General features: G+C 47.1%; 1 protein-coding gene across 1 annotated transcript in view; it reads right to left on the reverse strand.

Annotated features, from left to right (window-relative positions):
* Positions 1–23587, reverse strand: part of USE1 (unconventional SNARE in the ER 1) — a 101744-nt gene that overhangs the window by 57466 nt on the left and 20691 nt on the right. Inside the window, exon 4 of the mRNA XM_088478471.1 lies at positions 5442–5594. Coding sequence (XP_088334597.1) covers positions 5442–5594 — 153 coding nt within the window. The remainder of the gene's footprint in view (positions 1–5441; positions 5595–23587) is intronic.

Raw genomic sequence — 23587 nt, forward strand, 5'->3', positions numbered from 1 at the left:
GTCAAGCTAGTATCTGGAGTGCACCGGGATCCGTTCCAGACAGGGACCAGGTGCACCACACTGGCGTGGCTGATTCTATGTGAGGCAACGGGAGCCGCTGACATCCTGCCTAGCGGATGAACAATCTCCGTCTGGCTGAACAGGCTGTATGCTCCATAAGTGTTGGTATCCTTTCCGGCAAAGATGTAAAGAACGTTCTCTCTGCTGACTCTCCCTGAGCATTGGTAGGTTTGCAGGTGTTTCCAATTCTGTGTGCCTACAGGATTTGGAAGTCCTATGTGAACGCACCACCCCCAAGCCACGGTAGCACTCATCACTGGTAATGGTACATACAGCTGCAGGATAGGTGTAGAAGATGCGACTGAAAATTGCCTGCGCGGCTCAGAAGAGATTGCAACTCTGGCTACATGCCCAGGACAGGTTTCTCTTATTTATCTACTCACTGTTGCTGCTCATCCAGTAATGCCCATTCTGCCATCGGGGAGAAAAGACTGAGATGTGTATGACTCAGAATGGCTTGTAGCTGCTCTAAGATGTGCACGTAGGCTGCAGCGCATGTGCAGTTTGCCAAAAATATTGTGGACACATTCAGACTTGCGTGTGACTCAGAATCAGGCCTCTGTCTGTAACAAAGTGACCGTCTCTATCTTCTGGAAATAACAGAATCATGGATCACACAATCAGCCTAACCTGCATCCCCTTATCACAGTGAGGTGATCTCCGCTCATTTTTTATCTTCACCTGCACTATCATTATTCTTATATATTAGTTATATAATATATATATAATATAAGGCGCCACAAGTGGTCCGCAGCGCTGTACATACGGCAACAGTTGGACAATACAGGGTACACAGAACAGAACATTACAATACAGTAACAGAAACAGAACACAAGAAACAATTAGCTCCACAATTCTCAGTACACAATACAACTGGGAAGGTGAAGGCTGTCATTGAAGTGCTAGACAAGATGGCTGTGAGAACAGGAGGGAGAAGGACCCTGCTCCTAGGAGCTTACAATCTAGGGGAGACAGACAAATGAAATGAGGCGTGAGCATGTGGATGGGGAGCTGAGGGCAGGAAGTAGGTGAAGTAGATAGCTGAGGTTGGAGGGTGGGGTGAGCGGCCTGGTGACATGGTATTGTGGTTTAAGGGAACACTTTGATGAACAGGTGGGTTTTCAGTGCACATTGGAAGCTATGCAAGGTCGGGGAGAGTCTGATCATGCAAGGGTGCCGCATGGGATGTCATGATGCTGACATCTTGGATGATGTCTGAATCATGACAGATGATCCACATTTTTCTGCCTCCAAACTACTATTTGTGCTTTTCAGAATTACAGCAGGTATCTGTGTCCAGCAGGAGCATAACACAATGTTTTCATCAGGAAATGTTTACCCTATCCTGCCATGGTAGTTCCACATCTTAAATCAGAACTTAGCAACATCCCTTAATCAGCAACTACAGCTACACTTTTCAGCACTGACCACAACCTCGCTCATGACACACAAATGAAATACAATGGCTTCAAAATCTTTCATGTACAACAGATCACTGGTGAAAGTTTCATTATATCGGATGACTTCACCAAACATACTTCTATTTACCACTCCTACTGAAATGCCCTGGACACCGGCGCTACATATACTTCCAATCTCTCCTTTCCACTCAAGGTTTTCAAACTCCTCTTTAACTCACTTAAATTTCTACTCAACCCTCACTCACTAATCTTTTACCTCCTTCATTGCCCAAGGTCTTATTCCCTTCTTTGAGGAAAGTCCAACACAATATGCAACACAATACACGTTTAGTGTCCCAAGTAGAGAACCACTTCTACTTATATTGCTTCTATTGTAGAAAGCATGTTATAGGCCTATAAAGTAATTATACAAAAAAAGGTGTTACCTCCTTTTGTGCTGATGTCTCTAGTCTGTTAGCATCAAGATGTTTTTTAAATAAATGTTTTTTTAAATGGAGATATAGTGCTCTAGGTTTGGATATTTGTACAAGTTTATGAAAATGTTTACTTCAAATGTAATATCTATAACAGAAACAAGTCTCCCTTATATATGGGGCTTTATTGTGTAAAAAAAAGTTGTGTGTGTTTGTACAATTCTAATTTGGAGATCACAAAGTCAATGAAAGGTTAAAAAAAAACTTCTGTATATTTTATATAAAACTATACAAAAAAAAGTTATTCATTGTTGTTTCTGTGACAGCAATGAACCCTTAAATTCATGTTCGCAGTATTTATACGAGTAGTTATAATGTATTAGTGAACCAATTTCCGTCAGGCTTTTGTTCCCAACACTCTATTATTATTATCCTTTATTTATATGGCGCCACAAGTGTTCCGCAGCGCCTTACATAGTACATAGAACTAATAAGTGAACAAGAAACAAGTAACTTACAGTACATTACAGTGCAGGACAAGGACACAATTTATATACATTACTGCAATAGCAGTTAGACACTCACAATAAGCAGCAGGGAGTTGGCAGTCACGTGTTAGGTGCCCTAATGGGGAGAAAAGAGTCAAAGAAAATGTAAAGAGAAGCACATGAGGGAAGAGGTCCCTGCTTGTGAGAGCTTACATTCTAAAGGGGAGGGGCAGACAGACAGGCGTGACACAGAAGGGAAAGATAGTGAGAAAAGAGCATGAGGTGGGTTAGGATGAGAGCTGGAAGGCCTTGACGAAGTAGTGGGTCTTGAGAGCCCGTTTGAAAATTTGTAGAGAGGTGGAGAGTCTGATAGGGAGAGGTAGAGCATTCCAAAGGTAGGGAGCAGCATGGGGAAAATCTTGGATGTGGGAGTGGGAGGAAGTAATCAGTTGGCAAGAGAGGCGGCATGCATTAGATGAGCGAAGTGGACGGGCGGGAGTGTAAGGGTAGAGAAGGTCAGAAATGTATGTGGTAGAGGATTTGGTGAGGGCTTTGTAGGCGAGTGTAAGAACCTTGAATTGGCATCTGAAGGGGAAGGGGAGCCAGTGTAGGGCTTGAAGGAGAGGGGAAGCAGATGTAGAACATCTGGAGAGAGCCGAGCAACAGCATTGAGAATTGATTGTAGTGGAGAGAGGTGAGAGACTGGGAGGCCAGCTAGGAGAAGGTTGCAGTAGTCCAATCTGGAGATGACCAGTGAGTGGATGAGGGTTTTAGTGGCATCATGGGTGAGGAAGGGTCTAATCCTGGAGATATTTTTTAGGTGGAGATGGCAGGACTGCGAGAGGTGCTGAATGTGTGGTTTAAATCAAAGGGAGGAGTCTAGGATAACTCCAAGGCAGCGCACTACAAAGACTATACTGATTAAGGTGGTCAGTAATCCACTGCTTGAACTAAAGGCTACTATTTTCCCTTCAATTTATTGGTACTTATCTGCTGCATTTCAAACTATTGACCACTTACTTATTACAAAAAGATCATCTAGACACTGTCTCATACTAGGTAGAAATTAAATGAACGGTGAGGTTCACTGGAAACTACTATGAACAGGTTATCTGGCAGGAAATTCCTAATTTTTGCTGGCACCCCAAAGCAAAATACTGTTGTAACCAGTTATATACCCAGACGCACAGTGTAGGAACCTAGCACCTAACTTAATCTCTTGATACCTTCTATAATTTTTCAGTGTATGTTACTCTGGATCCCGTTCCTCCCAGCTGCACCTATCAGGTGTGTACCACAAGACACTATGCTCTTCATCAATACCACTATTATGTAAAAACTATTAAAGCTATTTTGGATTTCAGTATAACTCTTCTGAGCAGATGATAACCACAAGTTCTATCCTCGCCAGATATGCAGACCATTTGTATTACATTACTTACTTCCATTTTATCTTGGATATCCTCTAGTCAAATAAAACTCGGTCTTTCAAAAAACTGAGCTATAACTCTTTATACCAGTCAGCACAAGCTGATATCTCTGCTTCTGTTGACAATACAGCATTCATCCTTCACCTACGTAATTGTCATTCTTGACTCATAACTGTCCTTTGTTGCTCACTTCCATATGCAAGTATCTCACATGACACTTCTTGACTATTGCAATTCCCTTACTTTCACTCCTACATTGCAATATGAACGAACGCAGCGGCTAAACTAAACTACCTTGAAAACGTTGCTTTCATGCAGCTCCGTTGTAAATCCCTACATTGTTATCCGTTACTTTAAAGAATCCAATATAAAATAGATCTACTCATACAAAGCTGTTAATAAAACTGCACCTACATACATCTCTCTCCTTTCTTAAGATATCTCCCAACTTGATCCCGCCCTGCTTTTACCAAAAGGTTTACCTCTCAATCGCACTCATTACATGTGCCCATTTCTGATTACAGAACTTTCTTCATGCTACGCCCACTCTGTTGAAATCCATCCATCCATCCCCAAGTGTTTAGCCCTCTAAGATGATCAAATTCATGTACAACTTACATTTATTCTCTTTCTGTACTAAAACAACCTACTGACCCCCAACCAACATGCTGTCTGAATGAGTAATGCCGCCCCACTAAGAACGTTTTCATATTGCAATTTGAAATTACTAATACAATATTAAATTAATAATTACGCAAAATTCTAACAATAACCTGCATCATTTCAACTGGCCATAGAGTACAGGTCTATAATGCAGCATGGAGGGGAGATAGACCAAAGTACCATCAACATTATAACCTTATAGAGGATGTGAGAAGCAATAAATTTCTACAGTAAATTCTTGGGGGGTGGAGGGGGGGGGGGTTTTACCAAAATTCTCTGAAAATATTGTACTGCCCTTCAATAGAGTTTGGGCTGCATGCAAGTAGCCCATACTCCATCGCAGGGATTACAATGTAGGAAGCTAGCCTTACACCGGACACACACTAACCAACAACTTGGGTGCCACCGCAGAGTTTTAGAACATACAGAGTCTGGAATTGCCTAATAATAAGGTCTAGAGAACATTGCTAACCTACCCCCTATGCCAAAATCTGTTCCTGTCCTTATCATTCACTGACTGTCTGGACAGCTCTGCTTGTGGAGAGAATAAGTTAGAGGATGCTAAGTGTACGTTGCCTTATTGCTGTAAAAGACAATCCCAACTCATAACAACTGATTCTCATCAATATAAACTGTAGAATACACAATGCAACTTTTACAATTTTACCCACTGTCATACTGTTTATCCACACTGTCCTACGTTTAAGCAGGCTATGCAAGATCACATTATTCTCAACTCTGGAAATGTGACAGGCTGTTTTGATGCGTGTTTGTGTTTACATTATCAGAGGGGTGATAGTGAAAACCTTATCCAAATAAATTAGATTAGATCTAGATTATTCAATTGGATGGTTTAGCACATATACCTAATTACATGTGTTGAGACCTAAATCTCACGTATTGCTGTTGCGTGTTCATGAGATGCTTCCTGTGATCAGGACCGGTCATTAGCCTTTCTGCACTCACCTTTTTCAGCAGCTCGTTCCTCATCTCCCCTGTGTAGCGTGCTTGTGTTTGGAGATGGACAGTCTTTGTCACTGGTGTCCGTTCCTTGCTGATTGTGGGTGTGCGTCCAGGAGCAAGAAACTGATTAGCCAAGGCTTTCTCAGTAGGTGAAGACTGCAGAAAAACAGACGCTTGTTACTGAGGGAGGGATACATCTACCTAATAACCAGTGCTCATTTTCTTCTCACATAATGTGTAATCAGTAATCATACCCGGAGTATTCTGAAATTCAATTTGAAGAAACACTTGTGCAAAGGATCCACTAGGAAAGCTTTATTTGTGCAAACATTGATAATTTTTCAGGGGCTTGTACATATTGTCATTATAACAGAGCATTTAAACTCTCTTTGGCAGCATGATGTCATATATTTACTATATACCTATGCCAAGCATAATTTAGCACAAGTGAATAAATATTATAACACAATGAAAAAACAAAACACAATTACGGTAACAGAAAATAAATACTATTATATAAGGATTTATCCAGTATGACAGCACAATAAACAAATCAGAAGGTAGATATAAATATTTATTGAAAAACATTATTGCAGTGTTGATAAACTAAATTTGCTGTGCAGATGCAAAATTATGTTAAGGCATGTGTGAAAGGGGATACACACAAAGAAAATAAGCATTTACTGCACAAGACTATACAGTGATTTTATGCTACTGCTCATGTGAGAAAACTCCTAAAAGCTCTAACGGCGCATGCGTTGCACAGAGTGTAGCATTAAGTCACTGTAGCAATTGAAATGCATGGTATTATTCACATAGGGGGCCAAACTCAAACGGAAAATCTGCATTTGCCATAGGGCTGGTATAAGTTTCGATGGTGGTGTCTAAGGATGCACAAGGTGGTATTTCAGTGTGTACAGACGCTCAAAGTGGGCATGGATGTAAAAGGGTAACACTGAAAATAAGGAACATCTTCTAAAGGACTTGTATTCCATAGCGGAGGTGATTTTTTCCTTCAGGGTGGGCGGCACTCCAGCAATAATGTACAACGACCCCGGTGCCCTCCGCAAACAAACCAGCCTGTGGGTCCGTAATACATGCACTTGGATGACGGCACTCAGGCCAATAAAACTTTGTAGCTGCAGGTACAAGTGATCAACAATTCGGAGAATTTAATACTCCATCATCAGGATTTATTAAATTCTCAGAAACGTTGATCACCCATACCTGCGTCTACGAAATTTTATTGACCCGAGTGCCGCCATCCAAGTGCATATATATATATATATATATTAAATGAATGAAAAGTAATGTTCCATACAATTTTGTTGTGTGGCAGATATAGATTTTCTGTGACAATTCCTAATAGTGGGAGGAGCTGCCACCAGGCAAGGTACAGCAGCATTATTTATTAAGCCCATCCTTAGGTATATTAGAGATGCAGTCAGGAAACCGACGATCGAAATGCCGTCCGCCGGCTTCCCGACTGTCAAATCCTGGCAGAGTACTAATGACAGTCGTCGAAATCCCGATGCCTGTCATTATACCTATGCCGGGAGCCCGATGCCCGGCACACCGAACTAAGGTAAGCCGGACGGCGGGCGCAGACAGCCGAGGGGGGGGGGGGTATGGTTTAGATGCACCCGGGGACACACACACACACACTTAGGGTTAGGCACCCCCCGTGAGGGTTAGGGTTATGCTAGGAGAAGAGGGGGTTAGGGTTAGGCACCCCCCCACGAGATTTAGGTTTAGGCTGCGGGGACAGGGCGGTTAGGTATAGGCACTTAGGAGGGGGTTAAGGTTAGGCACCCCTAAGGAAGGGTTAGGAGGAAAAGTAGGGTTAGTCAAACTTACCTTAATCCAGTGGTTCTCAAACTACGCCGTGGCACCCTCGGGTGCCTTGGGACACTTGCAGGGGTGCCTCAGGTTGGTGGTCCAGCACCAAATCAAATTCTTTATGGTCAATGTAATGTAAATATGTGGGCAAACAGAAGCAGAAACCTATCCACAACTATAGGCTGTTTTAGCTGGGCAAAAAGCACCCTGCCCTCCAGAAGGAGGGCAAAAAGTGCCCTGCCCTCACAGACTGCGGGTGCAGTCTTCACCCGCGGGCCGCAGTGTCCCGCGGGTGGAGAAATGTGTGGTGACCTGGTCACCGCCGGAGAATAGACCCTGGGTGCATATATTCTCCCTGTCTGCAGCGCTTGGGGGCTGCCCGGCGTGTCCGTAAGTGCCGGGCACTCCCCCAAGAGTGACGAAAAAAGGTCGCATCTTATAGACACGCCCCCTTTTCGGGCGCGCCCCCGTCGGAGCTAGAGTGAACACTACTATATAACCAAACCTGAGGATGACAGGGGAGCACAATTTACTTCACTGTACTACTTCACTACATTTTTTCTGAATAACAAACTTTTGGCCTCGGAGTGCCTTGAAAACAATGCTGATAATCTAGGGCGCATTGGTTCAAAAAAAAGTTTGGGAACCACTGCCTTAATCCCCTGTCGGGATCTTCACTCCTGTCGGTCTTACGGCGTCGGGATTTCATTCATACTGATTCCGTATATTATGAGCACTAATAGTAATATGGATGAGTGAAGGATGATGTAGAATGCATTGTCCAAACAGAATGAATTGTGAACTACACTGTTATCTATCATTCTTGGTCATAATTTAAATCCTTTATTGAAACTGAAGTGAAAATATTTTCATCACTAATCGTACACAAAAATACATTGTAAAGGGTCCAAACATTGGTCAGACTGTATTTTTTTCAGTTTCTAATTTTTTATTTTAATAAACTATTTCAAAATGCTGAAACAAATAACCTGCCCTCCACCAGTGCAGCGTGTTATTTTCCTATGGTAATGCTGGTTAATGATTGTTGTTGTTAACTAAATATTTCTTTAAACATTTTCATGTGCTCCTTCTAGACATACCTCATACATGACTGATTACATCTTGAACTTGAAATATCGGCCATGTGATCTGATTTATTACCTTATTTTTCATAAGAAATGTAATGTAGAGACTGTATGAAGAAATGGTACCTGCATAAAGATTTGGTCATTTTTTTTAATTATACAGAGACATGACTAACTGGGCATATAATGGATCATTTATTTCCTTGATTCATATTACAGTGCCCTAAGGATATAGAACATCATCAATAACTGCTTCCAATAGGCAATTGAAGAAACTCACGTGTAGTAACAGTACATGTGCGGTTAAACCAGAGAGCTGGCAGCAAGAACATGTACCTTTCCTTATGGAATGGGTTGCTGAAGTACACTTTGCTCAGTGAAATTGTATGCCTTGTCAAAAACAGCAGTGAATATGGCCAATGTACTAGTAAGATATATAGGAAAATGGACAACTTGAGGTTGCCTTACATACACTTCCTATGACCCACGAACAGACCAAGAAGCACCTTCAAATATGGACACGATGTTCAATATGCGTATACTACAGCTCATTCATTTCAATACACCATCAAAATCGACAATTTTTCTGAAAGTAATGAACAAAAGAAGCTAGTGTGTGATGAATATATATTTATTTTGGCAAATAAACATGTTTTATATTCATACACATTGTTTACAGATAAATTGAGCTTTGATTTCCTTACATTTTTCTGTCAAAGTATCCACCCTTAGTGGCGATCACAGCTTTGCAAACGTGGGGTATTCGGTCTGTCAACGTGTCTAAAGTTGCAGCTCTGAGTGCACTCCTCTTGTCTTGTAGCAAGTCCCAAAGTGATTTTGGCTCCTTCTAGACCTCACATTGCCCAGATGATCCCAAAGGTGTTCATTTAGATTGCAAATCAGGAGTCTGGGGTGGCCAAACCATTTTCTTCAGCCCCTGCTGTCGTTGTTTTGAATGAAAATACTTTTTGCAAAGACTAGAGGTATGTTTTGGGTCATGATCTTGCGGGTGCCAGAAGGGATGGCATGCCGCACCAGGATGTTGTGGTAGCGTTTGGAGCCCATGATTCATTCGATTTTTACAAAGTCACCAACCGCACCACTTTCACAGCATCCCCAGACCATAATGGAACCTCCTCCATGCTTAACTGTGGGCTAAATACAAGCAGGAAGCATGTGCTTGCCTGTCACACTCCGAACAAACTTGCGCCTCTTGGTCCCAAAAACCTGAAACTTTGATTCGCTTGTGAAAAGAACCTTCTTCCACTGACTAGTGGTCCAGCTCCTGTGCTTTTTTTCTCTTCTTTTTATTTCTGAGTCTAAGCAATGGTTTTCGGGCTGCAACACATCCCTTCAAGCCACCAGCTACAAGGCGGCGTTTATGGTCACGATTGACATTTCTCTTTCTCGTTTTCATCAGAGCAGCACGGACACACTGATAAATGTGTCCTCCTGTTTTATGGTCAAGCAACGGTGTCCAGGTCATGGGCGATCATGTACATGGTTGTTTACGGGTATATCTCGAGGGTACACTGCACACCACCAAGAGAAACCTTCTCCAGACTAGCAATTTCACGCAAACTATGCCCGGCATTTTTCAAAGTGACTACGGCAGATCGCTTTTGTTTGCTAACTCCTTCCTGGGAGCCATTTACGAGACCACTTTACATGGTTTCACAAGTGTTCATAGTATTATAATATTAGACGAACACCAGAATTATTTCACTGTGTATGTGTTGATGAATCTGTTACAAAACAGCATTGGGCATGTATCCGATATCACTACAAGCACCTTGTGACTTTGCGGGCATAATTTGTTTATTTTTAGGGTTCAGACACTATCTGGCTGTTAGTATTCCTCCCAACTTCTTTACCTCAGGAAGAGGAACCTTTGTGCAGCCACGCACCCAAAATTAGGGGGCATGGCCTTGTGGTTGTGGGGTGTGGCCTCATGGTTATGGGCGTGGCTTTTTAAAAAAATGCTGCACCCACGAGTCACAGTAGGTGGCCTCATTTATGTGCAAAACACACGTATCAAGTTCATCCTTTAGCGAAATCTGCAAATCAGGGGGTGTATTGAAATTATGAGCTGTAGTGTATAATGTTCAGTTTCAATAAATAACCCATTAAGTATAGTCTTAAACAATAATAAAACACCACCAACAATAAAACAGTAGCTCTTTGACAAAAGGTTCACTCGATGTGGCGCACATGACCTGTTAAAAGTCAACAAATCTGTTTATCTTGAGGCTAATCAAACGCCATCAAAATCCTTGGCGGACACGGATATATATACTGTGCGTATATACTGTGTGTGTGTGTGTGTGTGTGTGTGTGTGTATATATATATATTTATATATATATATATATATATTCCAAGGGTGAACCGGCACTCAAAAAATAATAGAGATATGTGCCAGGGTGCCTTCTGTAAGTGTCCAATATTCATGCAAAGAATCAGTGGCACTCCTGGACTGGTATCATAAGCAAAAAAAGGGTTTAATACATGCCAAACTGCCAGTTTGGCATGTATTAAACCCTTTTTTTGCTTATGATACCAGTCCAGGAGTGCCGCTGATTCTTTGCATGAATATATATATATATATATTAGGGATGTGCAGGCTCGGTTCTACTCGGTTCCGTTCGGTTCTTTTTACCGAATCTTATTGGCTATCCAAAACTCGTGACAGCTGAAACCCAATAAGATCCGGTAAAAAGAACCGAACGGAACCGAGTAGAACCGAGCCTGCACATCCCTAATATATATATATATATATATATATATATATATATATATATATATACACACACACACACATCTGTGCATTTATCCTAGGGATGTGCAGACATGGATACGTTCAAATTTTCACGCCAAGTTAATCGGGTCTTAGAAAGAGGAAAAACGTCATCTTTCATGGACAAACATCATTATTCCTGGACAAAAGTCCATGGAAGATGATGTTGTCCATGATAGATGACGTTTTGCCTCTTTCGGAGACCCGATTTTTTTCGAGAAAATTCGAACCTATCCGAGCTTGCACATCCCTAATTTATACACATATAATACATATATACACATATATAAATACACACACACATATATATATTAGGGATGTGCAGGCTCGGATAGGTTCGAGTTTGCACGTGGAGTTCGGATTTTTCCCTCCAAAAAAACGGAACTCAGAACGAGGCAAAACGTCATCTTACATGAACGAACATCATCATTCCTGGACAAAAGACCAGGAATGATGATGTTCATCCATGTAAGATGACGTTTTGCCTCGTTCTGAGTTCCGTTTTTTTGGAGGGAAAAATCCGAACTCCACGTGCAAACTCGAACCTATCCGAGCCTGCACATCCCTAATATATATATATATATATATATATATATATATATATATATATATATATATATATATATATATATATACACATACATACATACATCTACATTTATACACAGATATTATGTGTATAGAAATTGTGATATAGTCGGGGTAGGGGGTCCCTCTCCTGGGGTAGATGGACACCTCTTTACACACAGCAGCCAGGAAACAGCACACCAGTCCAGGGTTTTTGTGCAAGCTGTTCGGAACCAGTTTTATTGTGCAATATAAACAACAAAATAAACAAAACATAAAAATAAATCCTAGCCCATCTGGGCACTAACTAGACAGGTTATTCCCTCTCTACAAGTGGCAGGGACTACTGCCTTACCACAAACACAGCACTTTCAAATATCACAGGGTCTCTGAACAAACCTCAGTGTCTGCTCTCCCCAGGGTATGTGAGACACTGAACCAAAACCTTAACACAGCTATATGAACCACTTGCAGGTGCAACTACTAATCAGCCTGCTCTCAGACTGAAAGGCCCAACACCTGAAATGGCCTGTGAATGGAGCCCTCCCTTCTCTTCTCACATCCACACCCTTAGGTCCCATTATCCGGCTTTTACCACAAGCCGATACTTCTGGTCTGGTTGGCATAACAGACTTTTCCTGGGGTTTTTAAAACACATATGAAAGGAATATGGGACACACATACATGCCATCCCAGACTTCTCCAGTGATTCACAATATGTATAGATATATAGCTATATATAGATATATAGCTATACCACAATCCACTGCCTGATCACTGTGTCCGGCAGAGCTTGAACATGGGGATCTGGTACGTACTGTACATACTGAAAGTACTCACACAGCCAAGCCGGGAGAAGGTGGCCCACTGGGGGACACAGAAGCTGCCGCACTGGGAGGTGGTGTCTGGCCAGAGGACACAGAAGCAGTCGTCGTCGCCGCACTGGGAGGAGGAGGTGTCCGGCCAGGGAACACAGATGCCACCATCGTCATCGCCACCCGGCGGCGGAGGGAGGAGGTGTCCGTCATCACCGTGCTAGGGGGAGGAGGTGTCCGTCCAGGGGACACAGATGCCGTCACCATCGTCATCGCCGCTCCTCGGAGGAGGTGTCAGTCATCGCCGCACTAGGGGGAGGAGGTGTCCGTCCAGGTGACACAGATGCTGCCGCCATCATCACCGCGCTGGGAGGGAGGTGTCCGGCCAGGGGACACAGAAGCCGCTGCCCCATGCTCGCAGGAAGAGGAGGGAGTAGGTGGCTGGCCGAGGGACGATGAAGGAGCCGCAGTGCCTGGAGACAGCAGGGACACAGCAGCAAGCAGCCGAGCAGATGATGCGGTGCCGGCTGCTCCTGCTTACAGCTAACCGAGGGAGGAGGGTCACACAGGCTGCCCGATCACTGTTGGCCACAGTGATTGGGTTACAATGGAGCGGCGCGGGGAGGAGTGTGCCGCCGGATGCCCGATCACTGTGGCAAGCAGTGATCGGGACACACTGGAAGGGCAACTACGGCTGCAGAGGGACCAGCAGGTCCCTTTGATGTAGGCGGCTGTGGGAAGATTAGCTTCCCGCAGCCGCACAGTGGCCATTTCTGTCTGGTCGTATCAGATACGACCATGTCACGTAAAACAAGAGATATGGTAAGAACTTACCTTTGTTATCTCTGTTTCTACGAAGTCCATAGGGTCCACAGGGTTTACCTTGGGGGTTATAGCTGGATCAGGATCCATGGGCACCACACAGTTAAGCTTTTAGCTTCCAGGATGCACTTGGGTCCTCCCCTATACCCCGCCCCCGAGCCACAGGCACCTCAGTTGGTAAGCAGCCTAGGCCAGAGGAGAATATGGAACAGAGAGAAGGAAGACTGGAACACACAAGAAACCACACTCACAGAAATGGTAGACGGAAAACCGGTGACCAGCCACACAGCCCATATGAAGCCAGGTGCGTCAGGGCGGGCGCGCTGTGGACCCTATGGACTTCGTAGAAACAGAGATAACAAAGGTAAGTTCTTACCATATCTCTTGTTTTCTACTTCAGGTCCATAGGGGGTCAACAGGGTTGACCTTGGGGATGTCCCAAAGCAGTTCAACTAAGGGCGGGGACGCTCCTGTGCTGAAAGGAGCACCCGGCGCCCAAAGGATGCATCCTGAGAGGCGAAGGTGTCAAACGCATAGAACCTCAAAAACGTTTGAATTGAAGACCAAGTGGCCGCCTTACACAGCTGAACAGCAGAGGCGCCACGCCTAGCAGCCCAAGAGGGACCCACAGAACGAGTGGAATGAGCCTTAACAGAGGCTGGCACAGGTAAACCCTCCGGTGCATAAGCCTCACAAATAACGGAACGAAGCCAACGGGCTAACGTTTGTTTGTTGGCAGGCCAACCCCTCTTGTGAAAACCAAAGAGGATAAACAAGGAATCAGACTTCCTAACCGAAGCCGTCCGGTCCACATAAATTCTAAGCGCCCGGACCACATCTAAGGAAGTCTCACCAGCTGAAAGATCAGGGGACTGAAAAGCTGATTAATGTGGAACTTCGAGACCACTTTGGGCAAAAACTCAGGACGAGTGCGGAGCACCGCTCTGTCCTGGTGAAAAATCAGGAAAGGAGGGCGACAGGAAAGCGCCCCCAATTCAGACACCCTCCTGGCCGAAGCAATTGCCAGGAGAAAAACAGTCTTAAATGTCAGCCACTTGAGCTCTACCGACTCAAGAGGCTCAAACGGAGGACCCTGCAGGACCCGTAGAACCACCGCCAAGTCCCAAGGAGCCACAGGAGGCACAAAGGGAGGCTGGATCCTGAGAACACATTGGAAAAAGGTGTGAACATCCGGTAGTATTGCAATCCGCCGTTGAAACCACACGGACAAGGCGGACACATGAACCCTCAGAGATGCAAGGCATAAGCCGAGGTCCAATCCTGATTGAAGAAATTCCAAGATCCTAGAAACTCGGAACACCTGAGGATCATAATGTCTGGACTCACACCACTGAAAGTAAGTGTGCCACACCCTGTGATAAATCCGTGCTGAAGCAGGCTTGCGTGCTCTGAGCATGGTACCAATAACCGAACTGGAGAAGCCCAGAGACCTCAAGACGGCTGTCTCAAGAGCCACGCTGTCAAAGACAGCCGACCCAGATCCGGGTAAAGGCAGGGCCCCTGAGACAACAGGTCCCGACGCTGAGGAAGAAGGTACGGAGCGTCAATGGAGAGGCTCCTGAGATCGGAGTACCAAGGACGTCTGGGCCACGCCGGAGCTACCAGCACGAGCGTGCCGCCATCTTGCTTGAATTTCCGCAGAACCCGAGGAAGTAGGGATATCGGAGGAAACAGATACGCCAGGTGAAACGTCCATTTCACCGACAGCGCGTCCACCAGACTTGCGCCTGCGTCTCTTGTCCTTGACCCGTAAACGGGCAACTTGTGACTGTGATGGGAGGCCATCAAGTCCAGCTCCGGCAGTCCCCACCTGTCCACGAGTAGCTGAAACACCTCTGGGTGAAGCGACCATTCCCCGGGATGCACGTCGTGACGGCTGAGGAAGTCCGCTTCCCAATTGAGGACTCCGGGGATGAAGACCGCCGAGATCGCTGGAATGTGACCCTCCGCCCAAGTCAGGATGCGAGACACCTCCGACATCGCTGCCCGACTGCGAGTTCCTCCTTGGTGGTTGATATACGCCACCGTGGTGGCGTTGTCGGACTGCACCTGTACCGCCCTTCCGTGAAGAGCGGGGCCGGACGACCGGAGACAACACCAGCACCTGAGAGCGGATCCGGTGAGGTAACCAGTTTCATTCCGATAGAATCAGCCCCTGCAGGGGCCGGGAATGGAACTGGGCAAATTCCACCATGTCGAATGTCGACACCATGGACCCCAGAACTCTCATAGCCGAATGGACCGACAGGCGGCAACTGCTCAGGCAACTGCGTATCCGCAGCTGTAGGGAGGCGACCTTCTCCGGAGTCAGGAAGATCCTTTGCTGACGCAAATCCAGCAGGGCTCCCAAGTGAACCATCCGCTGTGATGGAATCAGGGAGGACTTTTTCCAATTTATCAACCACCCGTGTGCTTGCAGGCAAGCGATCGTCAGGTGGAGATGTTGAAGCAGTACCTCCGGGGAGCTCGCCAGCAACAGGAGGTCGTCCAGATACGGCAGCAGCCGTACATTCTGGTTCCGAAGATGTGCGGCCATGACCGCCATAATCTTCGTGAACACCCTCGGTGCCGTGGAGAGACCAAAGGGTAGCGCCCGGAACTGATAGTGGTGTTGAAGGATAGCGAACCTCAGATACCGCTGGTGCGAAGGTGCTATCGGAACATGGAGGTAGGCGTCCTGGATATCCAGGGACACCATGTAATCCCCCGGTTCGATCGCCAGAATGATGGAACGTAACGTTTCCATCCTGAACTTGGGAACTCTGAGGAATTTGTTCAGAGACTTCAAGTTGAGGATAGGGCGATGAGAACCATTGGGTTTCCGCACCAGAAACAGAGAAGAATAGTACCCCGTCCCTCGTTGTAATTGAGGAACGGGAACAATGACCCCTGCTTTCAGCAAGGACTCTATAGCCTCCTGAATCTGTAACGCCTTGGTCTTGTCCTGAGAAGGACTCGTGCAGAAAAACTGGTGGGGTGGTCTGTGCCGAAAAGACAGGGCGTACCCCTGGGAGACCACTTCTCGAACCCAGGCATCCGTGGTGGTATTGTGCCAGCACTGGGCACATCGAAGTCGGCCTCCCACTCTGAGGTCCCACAGAGGGAGGCCCGTCCCATCAGGCCGCAGGTTTATCTTCCTGCTTGGAAGAAGGGCGCCGAGCACTCCAGGCTTGCTTCTTGGGTTTAGAGGCAGTCTTATTCGCGACTGTCTCGGGAAGGACTGACCTTTTGCCTTACCCTGAACCCGAAAGGAACGAAAAGCCGAACTCCGAACCTTAGCAGGCAGTGCCCCCGAAGGAAGGAAAGCCGACTTGGATTTAGCCACGGTATCCACTATTTTGTCCAAGTCTGGACCAAATAGTAATTCCCCATGGAAAGGTAAGGCCTCCAGGCCTTTCTTTGAATCAGAGTCCGCTCTCCAGGACCGCAACCATAAGGATCGGCGGGCAGACACCGCTGCGGCCGATACCCGCGAAGTCAGCAAACTAGCATCTAAAGAGGCTTCCCCAATGTAAGAAGCAGCGTCCCTCATCTGACCCAACAACGCCCTCTTCTGGACATCCGGAGCGTCGTCCGGGAAGGTATCTTCCAATGCATTGGCCCACCCCTCAATGGCCTTGGCCACCCAGGAGATGGCCATGGACGGTTGGGCCACCGCCCCGGAGAGGGAGTAAATAGACTTTAAGCAAGTCTCAACTTTCCTGTCCGTGGGATCCTTCAGCGAGGATATAGACGGTACTGACAAAGTAGAGCTCCTTATTAAACGTGTGACATGGGAATCCACCGCCGGTGGAGTTTCCCATTTTTTACAATGTGCCTCAGGGAAGGGATAAGTAGAAGCCAACCGCTTCTGAGGAAGAAATCTCTTACTGGGCGCCTGCCAAGCTACCGCCATATGATCCGTCAACTGATCCGACAGGGGAAACACCGCAGAAGCCACCTTAGTTTTTTTTAAACTAGGATACTTCGACTTAGGAGCCGGTGCCTCATCCTCTATAAGAAGAATGGCTCGCACCGCCCTAACCAGTGCTCGCACATTAATGGACGACTTGGTATCCATTTCCTGGACCGAGGCGTCCGAGTCAGTGTCATCAGGGACCTCCCCATCATCTGAGGAACCCTCTGAGTCCGATACCTGAGCCGCCCGCGCCATGAGTGGGCGTTTTGAAACCCTAGAAGGCATGTCAGTCTGCAACATTGACTGAAAAGCCGAGGATGCGGACGCCAAATTTTGCACGGAGTTGGAGAACACATCCACCCAGGGTGGAGGAGTCGCCATAGGGGCCTGAAAAGGTACCGCAGGCTGCTGCGGCACAGGGGAAGCCTGTATATACATAGGCAACCCCGCATAGGGACCCACAGACTGAGACCCAGGAGGACTCCGCAATAACTGCGGGACACCCGAGGAATGGGGGATGGTCGGCTGGGGTAACGCCCTAGTAGGGAGAGCAGTCGGGACCGACAGACGGTCCGCAATAGACACCAGCACTTGAGAAAACATCGTCCACGGTGGTTCCTGCGTCTCAGAAGGTCTGGATGTGCCAGGAGCCACCAGGCACAGACTACACAGGCCATCCTGTGACAAATCCTCCCTATTCACTCCTGCAGAACAGCGTCCGCAGGAGGCCAACGCCGGAGCCACTGAGCGCTCAACCTCCTCGTCTGACATGACAGAATATATTATATATCTGGCAACAGGGCAGAAGTAAACGCACTCACCGATGTGTTGAACAACAGCCCACAATATGGCACTGTGTCGCACACAACTGTATGTGACGAACCTCACAAATATGTGATCTATATAAGTGAGGTCAGTAGAAACACCGTTCCCCCACACACCTGTAGGGCTCGTAGGAGAAGTAAAGGGACAGGTATAAGCTGACAGTAAGCGCAGACAGGCAGCACTAGCAAAAGTCACATACCATGCAGAGAAGATATACTCACTGCACCTTTCCACTACAATCAACCTCCCAGATTCAGTGTCTGGGAGGGCTATAGTGCTGTGTATGCTGTCCTTAAATCGGGGGAGAGGTACACAGGGGGACCGGTCCGCGTGCTCCCTGAGATCTGCGTTGCCACTGTGAGAAAATGGCCCCCAGAGACCTCAGAGGAGGAGTGGCCGAAGAGTCTGCAGCTCAGCGACGCCAGACTGCGTGCTGAAAGGCGCGCTGAGCTGAGGGGAGGAGCCGCTGAACAGGGAAGGCTTCCTCCCCTGGCTGGCCATGACCCCAGGGATGCTGGCTTCCCGCTTGCCTGTAATCCCTGGTGGTCTAGTGGTCCCATGGGTTATGGGGGGGCCCGCCGCCACTGCCAGCAGCCTCCGGTCTGTCCCCAGGACCGGAGGCTAAAGGACTGCATTTTAAGGCATTCCGCGCGCCGCCGCTAGCCAGCGACGCGCAGCTTACCTGAATCCCCGGCGACTACGGCAGCAGTCCTGGGAGGTAGACAGAGTCCGGCTAGTACGGACTCTGTCCTCCCGCCGCGATCCCCAGATCAGTACTGGCGTCGCGGCGCCAGTCGGGGATCAGAGCGGCAGCGTGGGCGTCTGTATAGACAGCCCTTCGCTGCCGTCTGTAGTAAAAAGATTCAAATAAATAAAATCTAATTTAAAATAAAAAGCTTCTGGGGGCTGCTCCTGCAGCCCCCCTGCGCGGTGACCGACTCCGGCCGGGCACCAACTTACACTGAGGTGCCTGTGGCTCGGGGGCGGGGTATAGGGGAGGACCCAAGTGCATCCTGGAAGCTAAAAGCTTAACTGTGTGGTGCCCATGGATCCTGATTCAGCTATAACCCCCAAGGTCAACCCTGTGGACCCCCTATGGACCCTGAAGTAGAAAGCCCAGTCTGGTATGGTCGTGTCTGATACGACCGTGCCAGGCAGGTGGTTAAGGTGTTCCCTGAGCGAGCTGCATCCCAGACTGTTAAGAGTGCATTAATAATTAGAAAATTATATTTTGGCCAACATTGTTGTATCATTTTATAAGGGTCAAGTAACTAAGTTATATTCCCACAATAGAATTTTCATATTTGTGGGCCAGATTATTTCCTACTCTGTTATGCTGGTTGGAGGAGCAATAAACTTCAATTTAAAAATAGCTGTGGAAAAAACATATTGAAACGGACACAAATTAACACAAACCATATGTCCATACTGCCTTTATTAGTAAACTGTACTAGATCAAAGTGACAGTGGTTTGAAATGCCTGTCAGGTGTAGGCAGGGGCGGAATTGGGCCGCTGGGAAAGCGGGAGAGTTCCCGCTGGGTTGGCCCCATTCTTACCTCTTCCGGGGTGGCTCACTATGACTAATTTATAAATCGTCCGGTCCGGCTGCTAAACTGCCGGCAAACTGGAAGCTGTAATCTGCTCTGGCTAGCTCTGGGAGCAGAACTTCGGGGTAGCACTGGAGACAGCTCCCCATTACCATTTCATGTGGACAGCACGCTGCTGCATGCCTGGCTCAGCAAATGCACGGTGCCTCATGGGAGTTGTAGTGTCCTTTTCAATCCATGGGGTGCTAGTCTGTGGTTTGTGAAACTCCATTTCCCAGCATGCTCCGGGACCCGGCAATTCCTAAGAACTGGCAGATACTGTAACAGGCACTGTCAGGGAAAAACTGAGTGAAGCTGCCGATCTCGCTACACAGTAGACGATCTGATATGCACAGCCCTTTTTATGTAAGCTTTCTGCTCAGGACCACTTTAGTAAATGTGATTACAACACACTCAACTCAGCTCTGTCCTGCTCTGCTACACATTATCCTCCTCTGCTAAATCTTTCACCTTCTGCTGCATCTATAGTCCCCATATACCTAAACTACCCCCAGCCCCAGGGACATACACTCCCCACCCTACCCCACAGCCCCCTAGACACAGTACCTCCCAAGCCCCAGCGACATACACTGCCCACCCTACTTCCCCCTCCCAGCCCCAGTGACATAAATTCCCCTCCCTACCCCCTGAGATCAGAGGCGGATTGGCTCGTGGGACATCGGGCCGGTTCCCGCTGGGCCGGTCCCATTGTCCCATCAGTGGCCTTCACTCACGCAGAAGGTCCTGAGTAGTAAGGGTCCGGGATTGGGACCGGGGACACGTCACACACAGAGGACAGAAAGGGACACAGGCAGGAGATGGAGGGATAAGACACCCCAGGTAGGTCGGTGGTCGTGGACGGGGCTAAGTGCACATGGCTGGTGGGGAAACAGAATGATTTACCACCGGCCGCATGGCCGGCGGTTCAAATCCCGACAGTGGCAGCCCGGCAGGGGTGAAAATCCTGATCGTCAAAAGGTAAGTATTGACTAACCTAATTCTACCCCCTAACCCTAACCCTCCCTTAGGAGTGCCTAACCCCACCTTCCCCGCAGCCTAAACTCGGTGCCTAACCCTAACCTCCCCCCCGGGGGTGCCTAACCCTAAGCCCCCTTCCCCTAGCCTAAACCTAACCTCCCGTGGGGGTGCCTAAGCCTAAGTCCCCCCCGGGAACCCCTAACCTAACCCTCCACCCCCCTCCAGCTGTAGGTCTAATGACAGACATCGGGATTTCGACGCCTGTCATTAGTGCCTTGCCGGGATTAGACAGTCAGGAAGCCGGCGGTCGGTATTACGTCCGTCGGCTTCCAGACTGCTTGCAGGTGGTGGGACAGCACCTCTATAGATGTGTGTGCAGAGTAAAATGGGGATGCACCCTCCTCACCTCTGGGGGTGTCATGCATGCTGTGCAATGCGTGCATTATAGCAAAGCCCTGCAATACCCTTATATTTGTACAGTATGCATGGGGTGGGTTCACTGCAAGGGGACCTGTACCCACCCCAGCTACTGGCTAGAACTTTAAGGTTCCCTTAGCCCATCACCAGCATAGCCCGAGTGATACGGCAGAGCATGGCTAAGTCTCTTCCCTCTGTCTGTATCTTTCTCCTCTATCTATGTCCTCTCTCACTCTGTCTCTCTGCCCTCTAACATTCTCTTTCTGAAGACTGTAGTAAGCAGTGCAGAGGAACCCTGTATCTGCTAGCGCAGTGTGGTGTGATCCTGTATGTGTGTTGTAGCAGTGTTGTGTGATTCTGTGTGTGCTGGACCAGTGCGGTGTAACCCTGTGTGCGCTGTTACTGTGCAGTGTAATCCTGTGTTTGCTGCCACTGTATGGTGTAACCCTGTTTGTGCTGTTACTGTACAGTGTAATCCCGTATGTGCTGCAACTGTATGGTGTAACCCTGTGCGCTGGAGCAGTGAAGTGTGACCCTGTGTGTGCTGGAGCAGTGCAGTGTGACCCTGTTGGTGCTGGTGCAGTGTGACTGTGATCTGGTGCGGAGTGTTGGAGGGAGGGGGCGGGGATTGGGCTCGGACGTGGCTGGTGAGATGTGGGTGGCAGCTGGCTAAGCTTGACCCAGCAGATGCCGGGTAATATGGGAGTGTCATTTGAGTAACACGGGGTGTTGCTGAAAGTGGTAGCATACAGAGACGATTAGAGGCCATACTCACACGATCTGCACCTAGCATGGGGCAATTTAATAGTACGACTGATATTGGCGTCAAAAGACACACAAAGCACGACTGCAGCTTCTGTTGACACTGACAGCAGTCGTCTCGGTCCTTGCACATTGAGATGCACAAATGTACACCAGGCAAGGGCATTGTAGCAGCAATAGCATAAAGTCGCAGATGCAACTGTATAAAAAAAAACACAAGGAAGGACACAAATGCTTACGACTCAGATTCAGGCCCTACGAGGAGGGAGTATCCTGCCCCCCTTCACAGACGCCACCCCCTCAACAGACCCAGCCCCATTTGGGCTGCGACCAGAAATTTTGCAGGCTTGTTTTCCATCCCAATCCGCCCCTGCCTGAGACATACAGTTCACACGCCAGCCTGGGGATATAGAGTAACCACACTACCTCCCCTCCGCTTCTGAAACTTACACTACCCACACTACCTCCCCATCTCCCCAGGGACATAAACTGACCATCACACCACCCCCAGCCCCAGGCACCGCAGTAATCACAACAAACTACAGCTCTTGTGCCAGGAGCTAAACAGCCAAATACGCATACATACACGGCAGAAAGGTCAGACTTCTGTGGGGGACTACAGCAATTATGTACATTTAATTTTTTTCCCCGTGGTGGCCAATAGGTTTTATTATTTTCCTGTGGAGGCCAATGTATTGTATTCTATTCCTTTGGGGGTCAATGTGTTTTATTTTTTCCTGTTGGGGTTAATGTTTTATTTTTCCACGCCATTTTTTCCCCCTATTTTTAAAACCAGGACTGGCTCTGGGAGCCCAGTGCTGGTTCATAAAATACAGGGAACCCTACTCATTTTCCCCCCGGTATTCTTAGAACCAGGACTGGCTCAGGAGCCCGGGGCTGGTTATGTTTTTTTTGGGGGGAACTGTACTTTTTTTTTTTTTGCAATTTACATTTATTGGAAACCAAGAAAAACATTTGAGAATGTCTTATCCAATACTAAAACATCAAAAACACACTAAATACAAAGAGCATGATATCAAAAGAACAGTAGAAAGTATTGGTTCACAGTCTTCAAATAAGCATCACATAGTAAGTATGTTTGACAACAGAAAATTAAGAACTTAATCATAATGAAAAGGAAAGAAAACTAATAAAAGGAAAAGAAAAGGAAAAAAAAAAGGAAAGAAATAAAGAACCTCACTGCCATGGAAGGAAAATACACATCAACACTACACTAATAGAAAAGACGTCTGTCACAACGTTTCGCACTGCCTACAAGGAAAGACCTCAACTTCCTTCCACTTCACTTCCCTAACCCCCTACAATGCAATTTGTAGTGATCAGATTCTTTATAAAGGAGCCAGGGGTACCAGATCGCTGTGAAATCTTGATGACTATGTGATAAAGGTAATATAAGGCCATCCATAGACATATAATGGTCAAGCCGAGCACACCACTCATTCATGTTAGGAACTGTAGCAGACCTCCAATGCTCGGGGATGACTGATTTTGAGGCACTAAGCATATGACGCAGTACATTTTTCTTAAAGAGCACCTGTGGTTTTCTTAAGAGGTTCAAGAGCTAGAAGCTAGGGCAGGTCTTCCTAAAGAATAACACCTGCAGTCTCTATTACCTTATCCAAAAAGGGACGTAATAAGGAGCATTCCCACCACATATGCAAAGGAGTACCCAAAGCCTCATTACATCTCCAGCACGAATTAGACACCACAGGATACA

The sequence above is a fragment of the Taudactylus pleione genome, unplaced genomic scaffold (genome assembly GCF_031769625.1).
Source record: "Taudactylus pleione unplaced genomic scaffold, aTauple2 ptg000214l, whole genome shotgun sequence".
Taxonomy (NCBI): domain Eukaryota; kingdom Metazoa; phylum Chordata; class Amphibia; order Anura; family Myobatrachidae; genus Taudactylus; species Taudactylus pleione.